This window comes from Ochotona curzoniae, unplaced genomic scaffold (genome assembly GCF_017591425.1).
Source record: "Ochotona curzoniae isolate NIBS_2020 unplaced genomic scaffold, NIBS_Ocur_1.0 contig_3498, whole genome shotgun sequence".
NCBI classification, from domain to species: Eukaryota; Metazoa; Chordata; class Mammalia; order Lagomorpha; family Ochotonidae; genus Ochotona; species Ochotona curzoniae.
Genome location: NW_024465885.1, coordinates 44,147,319 through 44,162,432, shown reverse-complemented (window position 1 = coordinate 44,162,432; position 15,114 = coordinate 44,147,319). Strand labels below are relative to the sequence as shown.

Below are 15,114 nucleotides of genomic sequence, written 5' to 3'. Positions count from 1 at the left end.
AGGTGCACCAACAGGATGTTGGATTGAAAGTAGAGCAGCTAGGACTTGAACTGGCACCCATATGACATGCCAGCAATACACAAAAGCAAATTTTAGCCACAATACCACATCAATAGCCCCACTGTATATTCTTTAAAAAAAAAAATTATGTTTGGGCCCAGCATGGTAACCTAATGGCTGAAGTCCTTGCCTTGCGAGCTGCGGGACCCCTTATAGGAACCAGTTTATATCCTGATTGCTCCACTTCCCATCCAGTTCCTTGCTTGTAGCCTGGGAAAGCAGCAGAGGATGGCCCAAAGCTTTGAGACCCTGCACACACTTGGAAGACCTGGAGGAAGCTCTTGGCTCCTGGCTTTGGATCCACTCCGCCGTGGGTGTTACAGCCACTTGAGGGGTGAACCAGCAGATGGAAGATCTTTCTCTCTGTCTCCCATCTCTGTGAATTTGACTTTCTAATAAAAACAAACAAATCTTTAAACAAAATTATGGTCTAATTTGCATTTTCAAAGAGCTGAATTAGACCTTCATCCTGATTTGTATAATTTCCCAGTCACTTCACACACTAGCTAGTTGCTCCTTGTTCCAGGTAATGGATTCCATGCTGTAAACATCTGGAACACTAGCAATTACACAGCTTAGTATTCCTGATACAATGTCAAATAAATTATCAACACTAATTTTTTCTTAATTTTATATCACTTTCATATTGAAATACACTTTTGTGCAAGAACTTTTGAGCCAGATAACATACAACTCATTACTTGTATATGTGGTTTGACACACGTGAAACACTGAAAGTGCTATACATTGTAAGAAATTAAACAGTACTTTCTTATGCATTGATATAGTGGTGGTGTCACTTGGTACGGGTGCTAGGCTTGTTGCAGCCTTCACATGTCTTTAGAAATGTAGGTTCTATTATATCTCAAATCATTGTCTTGTTCTTTCTAATTTTTAATTATTTTTATTTGAAAGAGGGAGATACATACAGACATCGTGTATGAGCTGGCTCTCTCACTCCCCAGATGCCCATGCCAACGAGGCCTGGATGGAGTCAGGACCCTGGGCCTCCCTGGAGGCCTGCCCTGGGCTGGCTGGGCTTACTGCCCTGAGCCCTCGCCTCTGCTTTCCTGGATGCATGTTGGCAGGGAGCTGCATCAGATGTGGCAAGGACACAAACCCAAGCGTTCTCACGGAGCCTGTGGGGATCCCAAGCTACACCCTATTACCTCACAGCTTACAGAAGTGAACTTAAGGCTTACAGAGTTTCTTTAACATTTTGAATTTCTGAGAGAATAAAACAGGGGGGGAGAGGAAGCAAAGGAAGCCTACTGAGCATTTGCATATCAAATGGTTTGTCTCCGCTTCCTGTTGGCACCTTGACAATCCTCGCAGCTACGTGTCTTAAAAGATGTGATGGAGAAGCTGTCAGCTGGTGTCTTTAGGTACGCTGGAGGAGCAGGTCACTGCTCTTGTTCACTGTGTGTTCCCAAGACAGTAAGACTGGCATTTGCACTTTTGCTTCAACATTTACAATACACCTCATGCCTCCAACTTGTATTATTCAGTTAATTAAAAAAAAAAGATTTACATATTTGAAAAGCAGATTAGAGAGAATGAGAAGGGATGAAAAAGGAGCCATCTGCTTCACTTCGCAGTGGCCGCAGTGCTGGGGCTGGGCCAGGCCAGAGCCAGGAGCAGAGTCTGCCAGGCGCAGGGCAGAGGCCCGGCTGCCTTGGGCCATCCTCCACTGCCCTCCAGGAGCACTAGCAGGGTGCTGGGTTGAAAGAGGACTTACTGGAACGCACTCCAGCACTGGAGCATGGGATGCTGGCATCGGAAGCAGCCGCTTACCAGGCAGTACCACAGCGCAGACCCTTTAGTACTTTGCTTAGATAGTTACTTATAACTATTGTTCCAAGTTTATCTAGTTCTCAAAGATGGAAGTGGCTTGTGAGTCTTCCTTCCTACATTCCATAATGTATTTCACCTTTGCTTTTCCTCAGCAAGTTTTCCATGGCAATACGAAAAAAACAGCAGTTTGAAAACTGTACATTTTGAATTGAATTGGTTTAGTTTTATCAATTACCAAAGCAGTGATTTTTTTTCTTACATTTTTTAAAGATTATTTATTTGAAAAGGCAAAGTTACAGAGAAAAGGAGAGGCGACATCTCCCATCTGCTGGTTCACTCCCCAGATGGACACCACGCCAGGACTGTACCGGGATGAAGCCAGGAACCCAGAACTCTCTGCATGTGGGTGCAGGAGCCCAAGGCCCTGGCCCGTCTCCCTCTGCTGCCCTAAGCACATTAGCAGGGAGCCAGGAGGCATTCATATGGGATGCCTGGGAGGTGGAGGCTTAACACACTGAGCCACAGCACTGGCCCCAGTCTTGAACACCTTTAACTGGGAAAGTCTCCCAGCAGAGCTTGTTTTCCACTTCAGCAGGGGCGATCACTGCCCAGCTTGTTTGAAGCAGCCCTTGTGTAGTGCCAACTAAAGTCACCATTTCCAATCCTTTTCTTCTTCCTCAGACCGCAACTAGATGAGCCCGTCCCACTCTTTGAGGCCAAAGTCTCCATGGAAGTTGTCCAGCAAACTCAAGGAAGGAAAAAGCAAGTTGTTCAGTTTTAATTTTTCTTGTTTCTGAAGCCTCAGGTGGATGAACCCGTACTAGTGTTTGAAGCCAGAGGCTTCCTTGGAACTGGTTGGGACCAATCAAAGACCATAAAAGCAAGTTGCTCCATCCTTAGACCCTGCCTTCTCGCTGTCTTCACGCAAAACACGCAGGGTTTATTGGCAGATTTGAAAAGTCTTTGAAAAATGTGCAACTGGTTGAGATGTTTTTATTGTTAGCTTCCGAAGAGAATATTCTGCCATCCGTTTTAGTTACCGTTTCTGTATCTTTTCAAGCCTTGAAAATATCCCACGCGCTGTTAAATGTTGTGCATTCGCCCGGGTTCCCCCGGATCCTACAGGAGAGCTTGTGCGGGGTTGGCCCGTGGGCGGAGCTGCGTGCTCTCTCCCGGGGGCTCCCGCCCAGCGCGCCGCCCGTCCCCGCGCCCCCGGCACTGCCGGGCCCCCCGTCCCCGGAGGGGCGCGCACCCCGCGCGAGGGCGCGCGCGCGTGCGCCTGGGCGGCGCCTGGCCGCGGCCGGCCGCGCATGCTCCGCGCCGCCGGGGGCGGGGCCTTCCGGGGGCGGGGCCGGCGCGCGCGGGAAGTGGCTGCGGGCGGCCGGGCGAGCGGGCCCTCAGCGCCGGCCATGGCGGTGTCCGTGCCGGGCTACTCGCCCAGCTTCAAGAAGCCGCCGGAGACGCTGCGGCTGCGGCGGAAGAGGGCCCGGAGTGGCGGCGACGCTGCCGCCCCGTCCCCTGCGCTGCCCGAGCCGGCGCCCCGCCGCGCCGCCCTGGCCGCCGGGCTGCCCCTGCGCCCCTTCCCCGCCGGCCCGGGCCGGAGCGGCTTCTCCGCCGCCGCCCGCCGGAACCCCTTCGCCCGCCTCGACAACCGGCCACGCGTGGCCGCGGAGCCGTCGGACGAGGCGCCGGAGCGGGTGAGTGGGGGCTCCCCGGCTGGGACACCCCGCCCGGCCGGCCCGCGGCCTGCGGACAGGGGGAGGCTGCCTTCCCGCCCTGAGACGTGGACTCTGACGCGTCCGCCGTCGTTGTCGGGTGCCGGGGGTCCGCTTTGACCGCGTTTAGGTTACCCCGGAGTCTGTGGGGTCTTTCGGTTTGCACGTCAGTGATTAAAGCCCACGGCACCATCTTTTTCTCGCGGACACTGAAGGCTCATCCAGGTGATGAGTAAGGGCTGTGGATTTGGGTGCACTGTGTGCTTAGGCCAGGCCGTGTACGTATTCCTAACAAGCTTCTTCATTTAAGTTTTAAAAGAATTTTTTTAGATTTTAGAGTCTGTCCAAGAAAATGACTTGCAGTGGGATGAGATGAGTCCTGAGAGAGCAGCTCTGACCGGATTTCCCCAGGTAACGCACAACGTGGTTGTGTGTGTGTGTGTGTGTGTGTGTGCGCGCGCGCCCGCAGGTGCTTTGCTTGGAAGGGTTAGTCGCAGTCTTGGGAGTGGTCCTCGCTAGCAGGATTGGGACACTGCGCCCACCCCTGACGACTGATGTGCGCATAGCAGTTGTGTTTTTCCTCGAGCCCTGGAAATGACTAGGTGCCTTGCTCAGAGCTGGCCACTCCACGCTTGGGTGATGGAACCCTCAGGCTCATCCTCCCTGCCCACCCATCCAGCACTGGGCCTGGGCCCTTCCCCAGGCACTTGTGTTTTGTTGAGTGTGATCAATGCATAATTTGCCCTGTTGGGAACAGGCTCTGCCTTCTTTCATGTGGGCTGTTAGAGAAAGTCGCTCCTTCCCTCATACTTTGTGCTGGTGTCACCTCAGAGAATGTAAGGTGGAAAAGATGGACTCGGGGCAGCGGAGGAAGTGAAGAGAGGACAGGAAATGCTGCTTAAACATGTCCGGCAGGAGGGACTGCTTTGTTTTTGGACTTTGAGAGGCTCACAGTGATGAGTAGGCTCTGGGTACTGCAGGGACCTGTCTACACTGCTGAGTGCATCTGCACCTTTGTGACTAGAGCACACACACACACCGTGCCACCTCACCCCACCCCTGCTACAACACACACACCACACCATTCCACCTTGCTACACACACACCCCACTCCATCCCCATCACAGTGCACATTACCCCAACCCCCACTACAACACACACCACCCCCTCTGCGACACTTAAACACAGCCCACTGCACCCCCAAATTCCCTCCTTCCCCACAGCAAATCCCGCCGTCTTGGAGGTCACCACTACACAGATTGTTTCTTACAATAAAGAAAAACTCTGCACAGTGTGTGTTACATCTTAAGTCATGCTTTTGTTTAGTAATCATGATGACAGTGATTGATAGTTGAGAGTGAAGGATTTTCTGTGATACACTATTAAACTTTGGTGTTCTTTGTTTTCTGCAAGACTCCTCAAGTGTCCCTCTCCAAGGCTGATAGTCCATCCGCAGAGAGTGCGGAGTTACCTGTGGACTGGAGTATCAAAACTCGACTCCTCTTCACCTCGCCTCGACCCTTCACCTGGGCCGACCATTTGAAAGCACAGGAGGAAGCGCAGGGCCTTGTCCAGCACTGTCGGGCGGCGCAGGTTGCTCTGCCTCAGAGCATACAGGTAATTCTAGTGTAATGAACCTGTGTTCTAAACTAACAAAGCAAATACATCAGCTGTTTTTATTTCTGACAGTTAATGGCAGACACTTGGCAAAGTATGTTTTTCCCAAATGACACTTTCATATAGCTTTTGTCAGATTAAGTAATTGGACATTACATTTAGAAACCTGGCCTAATAATTAATGTTGCATACAAGAATTCCTTGACCCAAACCTTTTCTTCTTCTGGGGCCAGCGTTGTGACTTAGTAAGTAAATCCACCCCCTGGAATGCCACATTCTGTTGTGGGCACTGGTTCAGTTCCCAACTTCTCCACTTCCAGTCCTGCTCCTTCTAATGCTCCTGGGAAAGCCTTGGCAGATGGCTAAAACGCTTGGGTCCTTGCAAAGACTTGGAAGGAGCCCTGGGCTCCTGACGTCAGTCTGGCCCCACCCTGGCTCGTTCTACCATTTAGGGAATAAACCAATTGATGGAAGATCTCTGTCTTTCTCTGAAGAATATAAGGAAACCTTTCCTTTCTAATGCACTTGGAAACGGGATGAAATGCAAGCGAGTATAAACATACAGGAACCAGATAGAGTTTCATATACATGTGTGTACATATATGTGTATGCCTATTTTAAAGATCTGTTTTTAGTGGAGAGTCAGGTTTACAGAGTGAAGGAGGGGAAGAAAAATTCTCCAGCCGCTAGTCCACTCCCCAAATGGCCGCAACAGCCTGAGCTGTGCCGATCTGAAGCCAAGAGCTTCCTCCAGGTCTCCCACACGGGTGCAGGGTCTCAAGGCTTTGGGCCATACTCAACTGCTTTCTCACGCCATAAGCAGGGAGTTGATTGGGAAGTGGAGCAGTCGGGATACAAAGTGGTGCCCATATGGGATCCTAGTGGGTGGAAGGCAAGGACTTTAGCCACTAGGCTACTGCTCCAGACCCTTACATAGGGTTTTCTTACATAATTAAGAGTATTTGCTATCTGGGTAGTGGTCTGGTAACTTTTATTAGAATTAATGAATTCTAGGGTATTTTAAAGAAATACAGTTGGATCACTTTTTAAGCATCTCATCAAAAGCAGGTTAAAATGAGTTGCTAAAAAATGCTTTGGTTTCTCTTTTTGATAAATCAGGATCATTTGCAATTGCATATGGATGTTTCTTGGTTGCTTTTAATTTTATTTGGAGGACAGAAAGGTTTATCATGTGTTAGTTCACTGTGCAAATGCCTGCATCATGCTGGACCAGACCAGCCTGAAACTAGCCATGTTGCAGGCAGGGATCCACTGACTTGGCCAGTGTCTGCTACAATGCAGGGTGACATTAGCAGGAAGCTGGAGTCACGGGTCGCTGGGATTCTAACCCAGCCACTTGAATGTGAGGATTTGGCCATTCCAAGCAGAGACTTAACAACTGTGCCAGATGCTACCTTTGAAATATTTGTGTGTCCACACACACACATACACGGAGACATGTATGAGTGCACTCATGCTAAACGGATAGTTACTATTTTTAAAAAGTATTTTTGTTTGAAAAGCAGAGTTAGAGTAGGAAAGACACAGATCTTCCATCTGCTATTTCACTCCCCAAATGCCACAGTGGCCAGAGCTGAACAAAGCCAAAACCAGAAGCTTCTCCTGGGTCTCCATGTGAGTCCAAGGTCCTGGAACTTAGGCCTTCAGCAGAGAGCTGGATGGGAAGTGGAACTGCCGGGAGTTGAACTATCACCCATAAGGGATGCCAGTGCGACAGGCAGAGACATAGCCTGCTACACCATGCCTGTAGCCCCAGAAGTTACTCTTGCTAAGGATGCTAGCACCCAGGGCTTTCTACCTCGGAATGACAGCTGTAATTATTAGCCAGGATGATTTTCCTAAAAGGATCAAGCCCTGGCAGTATTCCCAGACCCATGGTAGGGTCTGGAAGTGGTAACACGTTTAGCTCCTCCTAAGGAAGTCACCGATGACCACCTCTATGTTTCAGGACCCTAAGCTATGCACTGAGCTGCGTTGTGCCTTCCAGCAGAGCCTTGTCTATTGGCTCCACCCTGCCGTGTCCTGGCTCCCCATGTTCCCCCGGATTGGGGCAGATAGGAAAATGACTGGAAAAGTGAATCCATGGGCAGAGGATGAGACTCTGCAGCACATCTCAATGAGTGACTGGTAAGACGTGTAAAGTCAAAGTGTGCAATCTAGCAGGGAATTCTGCTTTTTTAAACATTATGTTCAAATATCCTGTACGTACCATGAAATACATGTAACTGTAGAGAAATGGCTTTTTGCTCTCTGATCGTATGCATAACCAACATCCTAATTAAGAATGTTCAGGACTGGCACTGTGGCACGGTATGCAAAACCACCACGTGCAAAGCCAGCATCCCCTGTGGGCACTACATGCAGGGGCAGCAACCCCTGTGGGCCACAGGTTGACTCTTGCTGCTCCACTTCCAATCCAGCTCCCTGTGAAAGTGCATGGCAAAATAGTGGAAGGTGGCCCAATTCCTTAGGTCCCCACACTCACATAGGAGATCCAGAAGTTGTTCTGGTTTCCTGGCACCGGACCAGCCCAACTCTTGGATTTGCAATCATTTGGAGAGTAAACCAGCCAATGAAAGATCTCTTTCTCTGTCACCCTCTCTCTGAATTGTGCCTTTTAAGTGAATACGTAAATCTTCTAAAAAATTAATAAGAGAGCACATCCCTAATACTCTTAAGAGTCTGCATTTCCTGCCCTCTATTTTTTTTAACTTGGGAAAGAAGTGAATAGTGTAATTTACATGGCTTATTAGCAAGACTTTCATTATTTGTGCTGCATAAACATAAGGATCTCTATAATCTTTTTTTTTAAGAGTTATTTATTTTTATTACAAAGTCAGATATACAGAGAGGAGGAGAGACAGAGAGGAAGATCTTCTGTCCGCTGATTCACTCCCCAAGTGAGTGCAACGGCTGGAGCTGAGCCAATCTGAACCCAGGAGCCAGGAGCTCTTCCAGGTCTCCACACGGGTGCAGGGTCCCAAAGCTATACCTAATTGTGGAATATAAGTAAATAGTCCATGAATCTCTAAGACACAATTTTTTTTTAATTGGGAAAGTAATTACAAAGAGAGAAATGCCATCTGTTTTCTAGAACATTCCATAAAGGCCAGGGCTGGGCCAGACCACAGCAGTAGCCAGGAATTTCATCTAGGTCTCTGCTGTAAGTGCAGGGCCCAGGCACTTGGACCATGTTGTGCTGTTTGTCAGACCCATTAGTAGGGAGCTTCTGAGGTAAAACTGCCCTGTGTCCATGTGTGATGCCCATACTGTAGGGACAATTTACCAGCTGTTCACAGCACCGCCCCCAGACAGCGTTTCGTTCAAGAGTTCTTTTTGTTAAAGCAAAGTCACACGGAGAGAAAGAAAGAGATCTCCTTCTTTTGGTTCACTCTGCAAATGGCTGCAATGGAGTATGGAGCTGAGCCATTTCAAAACCTGCTTCTGGGTCTCCCACATGGGTGTGGGGTTGCAAGAACCTCTACCGTCAACATGGAGCTAGGTGGGAAGTGGAGCAGACGAGAGAAGAACTGACATACATGCAGCGTACTGGCACCACTGAAAGAGAATTAACTTGCTGTGCTGGCCCCAGGTGTGGGGTTTTGTTTGCTTAAGATTTATTTATTTATTTTAAAGATTTATTCATTTTGTTGGAAAGGCATATGTACAGAGAGGAGAGACAGAGAGGAAGATCTTCCAGTGCTGCGCCAATCCAAAGCCAGGAGCCAGGAACTACTTTCCAGGTCTCCCATGTGGGTGCAGGGTCCCAAGGCTTTGGGCCGTCCTCAACTGCTTTCCCAGGCCACAAGCAGGGAGCTAGATGGAAAGTGGAGCAGCCAGGACACCAGTGAGCATACATGGGATGCTTGTGCTTGAAGGGGTAGGATTAGCCAGTTGAGACCGGGCCCCCAGATGTTTGTGGGTTGTTCTTTTTTTGTTTTGTTTGGAAAAGAAGTGGAGCAATCATGAAACAAGCAGTGCCCATATGTGATCCCATCACATGCAAGTTGAGAATTGAGCCACTAGGCTGTTGTGCATACTGGCCAGATGTGTTCCTTAAGAGTACATATTGCTCATGGCTTCAGATTGGCTCAGCTCTGGCCATTGTGGCCATTTGGGGACTGAATCAGTTGATGGAAGCTCTTTCTCTCTTTAAGTCTGCCTTTCCAATAAAACAGGGACATGGATTAGAAGTGGAGTATCTGAGACTTACCCTGTGGGGTGCTGGTGCTGGTGCTGCCAGTAAAGGATTAGCCTCCTACGCCCTGGTACCAGCCCCAGCTCTCATTCTTTAATATTACTTCTCATCAGTGACTAATCAGTTTCTCATCAGTAGCATTCCTAGAGAATGTCCACTGATTATCAATTATGCAAAAAGAAATGCTTAGTGTCTAAGTGGTAAATCCTTACCTAAAATATTGAGAAATTATCAGCATGTTTTTACTACGAATTTGTTAAAGCCAAATTATGTGCAGTTGAAAACTTAAAACCAGAATCTGAAATGTTTGTGTTTTATGTCAAACCAGGTAAGGCTGGAGCTAGTTTATGTAAAAGTGTAAATGTTAAATGTTTAATGATATCTAAAAATTGTTTTGCTTGACAGGTCCGTAAGCTTTACTTCTCTGTATAATCTACTGAAAACCAAGCTCTGCCCCTATTTCTACGTTTGTACCTATCAGTTTACTGTCCTGTTTCGAGCAGCAGGATTGGCAGGAAATGATGCCATCACAGCTCTCATATCCCCCACAACCAGAGGATTGAGAGAAGCTATGAAAAATGAAGGTAAATGTTCAGGTTGAAAGTGATGCTTTATTACAGTCGGCACTTACCTTGAAAACTAACGTTTGAATTGTCTGTGTAAGTTGATTGTTATTTTTACAAATGTGTATTTCTTCATTCCCCACACCACTACCCCATGTAATCATTAACCTGTTGCGTATAGGTATCATTAAGTTAATGGTGTTCCCTTTTCTGATTCCAGAGTAAAATGCATAATGTGTAAGAAACTTCCTATGTGAATATACTCTTCCTAAAATTCTTCTATAATACAAATAACTTACCCTATTTTCCTAATTTACTTATTTGAAAATAGTAACAGAGACCCTTTATCTGCTGTTCACTCCTCTGCTGCTTTCCTGGGCCATAAGCAGAGAGCTGGATCGGAAGTGCAACAGCCAGGACACAAAAGGACATCTAAATGGAATGGCAGCACAGCAGGCAGAGGATTAGCTGGCTATGCCACTTTGCCAGCCCCTCAACTTTTTTTTCTTTGTGGTTTTGAGTTTTTGTTTGTTTTTGGATTTATGTATTTTGATTTGAAAAACAAAATTGGGTTACAAAGAGAGCTTCACCTACTTGCTCATTCCCCAGATGGTCACAGTAACCAGGGCTGGGCCAGGTAGAAGCCAGGATCCTGGAGCCCCTTTCAGGCCTCCCGTATGAGAACTGAGGCCTGGCACTGTGGCCCTCCTCCACTGCTTTCCCGACCAGCAGCTGGATCAGAAGTGCAGAAGCCAGGCCTGGTGCCCATGTGGGATGCCGATGCTGCAGGCAGAAGCTTAACTTTCTACGCCACACACCAGCCCAGCATTTAAGCTTTGATTCACTTGAAAAGCAAAAAAAAAAAAAGTTAAATACTTCTAAGAAAAACTGAGCTACATGTTTCTTTTATCATTATAGGTATTGAATTTTCTCTTCCTTTAATTAAAGAAAATGAGCAAAAGAAGGAATCCTCTGGAACAAGCTTGGGACATGAGGAGTATGTGATTAAAATAACCTTTTGAATACCCATTAACTTAGAGATTCAGTGAAATGAATTTGTAAAGTGGAAACTTAACTATTTCCTAGGGAGCAACCAGTGAGTGATGAGGATGAAGAAGAAAGCTTTTCCTGGCTGGAAGAAATGGGTGTGCAAGATAAAATTAAAAAGCCAGACACACTGTCCATCAAGCTGTATCCTTTCAGTTGCTGTTAGTCAAAAGTAATCTGCTTTAAGTTAAAAGTTTTAAATGGACTGTTTTTGTGGTTTTCTTAAATGCACCAGGTTCCGCAGCACACATTTGGGTCTCTGCACACATGAAGACCCAGAAGAAGTTTCTGGCTCCTGGCTTCAGTCTGGCCCAGACTTTTAGGGCCATCTGGGGAAATAAATCCACAAAGGAAAATCTGTCCCGTCCTTTGGAAAGCAGAGAGAGTAATGACATCCATTTGCTTGTTTACTATGTATTTTTTTATTGAAAAAGCAGATATACAAAGAAGAAGAGACAGAGACGAAGAGCTTCCATCTGCTGATTTACTGCCCAAATGGCCTCAACAGCCAGAGGTAGACCGATCCAAGGCCAAAGCCAGGAACTTCTTTCCGGGTCTCCAATGCAGGTGTAGCATCCCAAGGCTTTGCGCCATCCTCTGCTGTTTTCCCAGGCCACAGGTAGGGAACTGGATGGGAAATAGAGCAGCTGGCCACAAACCAGTATCCTGTGGGATCCTGTCCATGTCTGCCTTTCATGTGCATTAACAGCAAGCTAGGTTGGAGTCAAAGAAGCCAAGATTTGAACCGGCACTCAGATGGGAAGCCGACATCACAAAGGTTAGCCTGCTGCAATGTTGGCCCCTTTTTGACTGACTGACTTTGGAGATAAACTTAAGAATTGTGTTAGGGCTAATTCCCCATTATGACATTAAATAGTAGTAACTGCCTAGGAATCAAACTGAATTGTTAATTTTTTTTTTAAATGAGATTAGAATTTGTGTATGAAACATTCCCATTTTGGGGAAAGTATTTCGCTGCTAAAGAAGAAATTCCTTGGGCCCGGCGCGGTGGCGCAAGTGGTTAAAGGTCCTCGCCTTGCACGCCCGGGATCCCATATGGGCGCCGGTTCTAATCCCGGCAGCCCCGCTTCCCTTCCAGCTCCCTGCCTGTGGCCTGGGAAGGCAGTCGAGGACGGCCCAAGGCTTTGGGAACCTGCACCCACGTGGGAGACCCGGAAGAGGCTCCTGGCTTCGGATCGGCTTAGTATCGGCCCGTTGCGCTCACTTGGGGAGTGAATCATCGGACGGAAGATCTTCCTCTCTGTCTCTCCTCTCTGTATATCCGCCTTTCCAATGAAAAAATAATAAAAATAAATCTTTAAAAAAAAAAAAAAGAAGAAATTCCTTTTGGTTAGCAGATGTTGACTATTTGATTCACACCTAATTTGCAGTGAAGAGGGAGGTCTAACAAGAACATTTCAATTTTGTTAAGAAAGAAAAAGCCCCAGGTGATTCAAAATCACGGCAACTTTGGGCATTTATTTTGGACCTGCGTTTACAATTTCCTTGACTTTTCTTGCCAGGCGTAAAGAGAAGCATGAAGTACAGATGGATCACAGACCCGAGTCTGTTGTTTTTGTGAAAGGAATCAACACTTTTACATTGCTCAATTTTTTGATCAACTGCAAGAGTTTAGTTGCTACCTCAGGTCCACAGGCAGGACTTCCACCAACGCTGTTATCCCCTATAGCTTTCCGAGGGGCTACAATGCAAATGCTAAAGGTAATTAAGGAAAAAAACCTAGACTGCTTTTCCAATTTGTGATACTTTGATAAGATAAATTTTTTTTTTTAATTTACTTGAAAGAGTGATAAAGAGTAACAGAGCTGTTCAATCCGTCTATTCACATCCTAGTTGATTTGTACCACCAGGACTGGCCATCCAGGATTTCCCATCTAGCCGGAAAGGCCCCGGGTTTTTGTACCATCTCTCAGTGCTTTCCCAGGCACACTGGCAGGTTGCTGCTTCAGAAATGGTACTGGGACTCTTATTTGTCACATGATTTTTTAACTGGCAGTACTACAGGGATGACTCCATATTACCACATTTCTGGAAGGGCAGATATATTCTTCCTGCTGGTTCTCTGGCCACATGCCCATTATGGATGAACAAAGCTGAAGCCAGCAGCCAGAAATCCCCTAATGACTTCCCACATGGGTAGCAAGCACAAGTTCCCCAACAATCACCTGTTGCCTTCTGGGATGTACATTATCAGGAAGCTAGAGCTAGGCAGAACTTTCTTAACAGAAAGGCAGATTTACAGATAGGAGGAGACAGAAAGGTCATAACATTTTCTATTTTTTTTTTTTAAGATTTATTTACATTTATTGGAAAGGCAGATATACAGAGAGGAAGTCTGAAGCCAGGAGCTTCTTCCAGGTCTCCCATGTGGGTGCAGGGTCCCAAAGCTTTGGGCCGTCCTCGACTGCATTCCCAGGGCACAGGCATGGAGCTGGATGGGAAGTAGGGCCGCCAGGATTAGAACCTGCGCCCACATGGGATTTCGGCGCCTTCAAGGTGAGGACATTAAATGCTAATCTATCGTGCCGGCCCCCCATTTTTTTTTTTCTGAAGAGGGCTCAAGATAGGAAAAATTCATTCTCTAGGCTATGCTTCAACAGAGACCCTCATTATATAGTGGGTACCAAGATTTTGCTCGTTTTCACTGATACTACTGTAATGTCTTGATATGTACTTTGGCTCCATACGTTTGTATGGAAAGCCTAAAGGAAAATGAGCAGTTTTGAGAAAGAGATTGTAATTTTTTTTCTTTTAATTCTTCATAAAGGCACGAAGTGTGAATGTGAAAACTCAAGCTCTTTCTGGATACAAAGATCAATTTAGCTTGGAGATCACAGGTCCTGTCATGCCTCATGCTCTGTATTCTGTGACTGCACTCCTCAGATCTTCCCAAAAAGGAGCCTTCTCTGCAGGACTATACCCACACGAGCCAACTGCTGTTTTTAATATCTGTCTTCCCGCGGACAAAGAGGTGCAGAAGGTAAGGAGACCAGGACCAGGAAGGAAGGAATTTCTGATGAGCAGCTCATGAAGCTACTGTCAGTTGCTCCGATTTGCCATGCCATGCAGAATGTATCTATAACTTATTTCTCTGGGCTAGATTTTAAGAAACTAGCTGTTGAACCAGTAACAGTAACTGACCAGCCTTCTAGACGTAAAACTCACTGGATTTTCCTATCCTAAACCAAATGCCTGATTGTAACCATTTCTAAATAAAGTGGTGTTGAGGTGGTAACTAAAGCCTCCAAAATTCGCTGCATTCATCAGTGTTCAACTTGAAATTTGTCAATGCAGCATGTCATAGATTAACTTCTATTTATGTTGATGTTGCATTACATGAATGTTCAAAAACTCATGTATGTTTTACTGACTGGCATGCATATTTCCACAGGAGGTGGTTCATAAAGAGCTTGCAAACTGTGGGTTGCATTTGAAGACTGTGGACCAACTTAGTCAAATACCTTTGCTTGGAAAATCATCTTTACGGAATGTGGAAATGAGTAACTACATTTATAGTTGGAGATCCTGACATCAAAGTAAGCCTAAAAGGAATCTTTGAGGAAAACAAAAACAACCTAGCAAAGAAATTCAAGATTCTTTGGCCTTACATTACTTTTGAAAACTAAGGATTTGCTAAAAATGCAGAAGTGTTTATAGATGTTACTTTTATTACATGCACCGGGCTATAGGACTGAGGTTTGAAGTCAATATTTGTTTTATTATGATGCTGAATTTCCAGATTCTGAGTGCAAGTTAAACGTTGGGAATTGTTAAATTGTCACCTGAGTAGAAAGCATCATTAATTCCTTACAAATGGGGCACTAAAGTATGGCAGTGATGTCACTAGTGGCTTCAGTGCAAACCACTGCTCTCCTGTACACTTCCTTCAACTCTTAGCATCGACTAAGCTGACTCTTGATGCCTCTATTTTAGCTCTTAAGATGCCGATTTATAATTCCTCTCTTGAGATGTCATTTTGAATGCATGTCAACTCAAAGGGTAGTTTGTGTGTGTGCCATCCAGGAAAGAAAGTACGTTCAACCGCCCATCATGCCCTTGAATGTCTCACAGGTCCTTG

At 46.4% G+C, this 15,114-nt stretch overlaps 2 protein-coding genes across 3 annotated transcripts in view; both read left to right on the top strand.

The window, feature by feature from the left end:
• Positions 1 to 2,878, top strand: part of CRYZL1 (crystallin zeta like 1) — a 46,202-nt gene extending 43,324 nt beyond the window's left edge. For both annotated transcript variants that reach the window (XM_040980771.1, XM_040980772.1), the window contains 2 exons: positions 1,400 to 1,445; positions 2,536 to 2,878. In XM_040980771.1, coding sequence (XP_040836705.1) covers positions 1,400 to 1,445; positions 2,536 to 2,635 — 146 coding nt within the window. In that variant the 3' untranslated portion in view covers positions 2,636 to 2,878. The remainder of the gene's footprint in view (positions 1 to 1,399; positions 1,446 to 2,535) is intronic.
• Positions 2,879 to 3,230: 352 nt separating this feature from the next.
• On the top strand, positions 3,231 to 15,001 carry DONSON (DNA replication fork stabilization factor DONSON). Its single transcript, XM_040980770.1, has 10 exons — positions 3,231 to 3,551; positions 3,900 to 3,980; positions 4,983 to 5,186; positions 7,156 to 7,334; positions 9,811 to 9,989; positions 10,887 to 10,965; positions 11,055 to 11,159; positions 12,539 to 12,737; positions 13,804 to 14,016; positions 14,428 to 15,001. Exons 1-10 carry the CDS (start codon positions 3,264 to 3,266, stop codon positions 14,563 to 14,565), a joined length of 1,665 nt encoding a protein of 554 aa, XP_040836704.1. The 5' UTR covers positions 3,231 to 3,263; the 3' UTR covers positions 14,566 to 15,001.
• The last annotated feature ends 113 nt before the right edge of the window (positions 15,002 to 15,114 follow it).

Excerpts from the sequence above, each read along its gene's own strand:
- DONSON (XM_040980770.1), top strand. The coding sequence starts at position 3,264 with ATGGCGGTGTCCGTGCCGGGCTACTCGCCCAGCTTCAAGAAGCCGCCG. Across the intron at positions 9,990-10,886 it reads AGAAGCTATGAAAAATGAAG|GTATTGAATTTTCTCTTCCT; the intron begins GTAAATGTTCAG and ends TTATCATTATAG. Across the intron at positions 12,738-13,803 it reads CTACAATGCAAATGCTAAAG|GCACGAAGTGTGAATGTGAA; the intron begins GTAATTAAGGAA and ends TTCTTCATAAAG.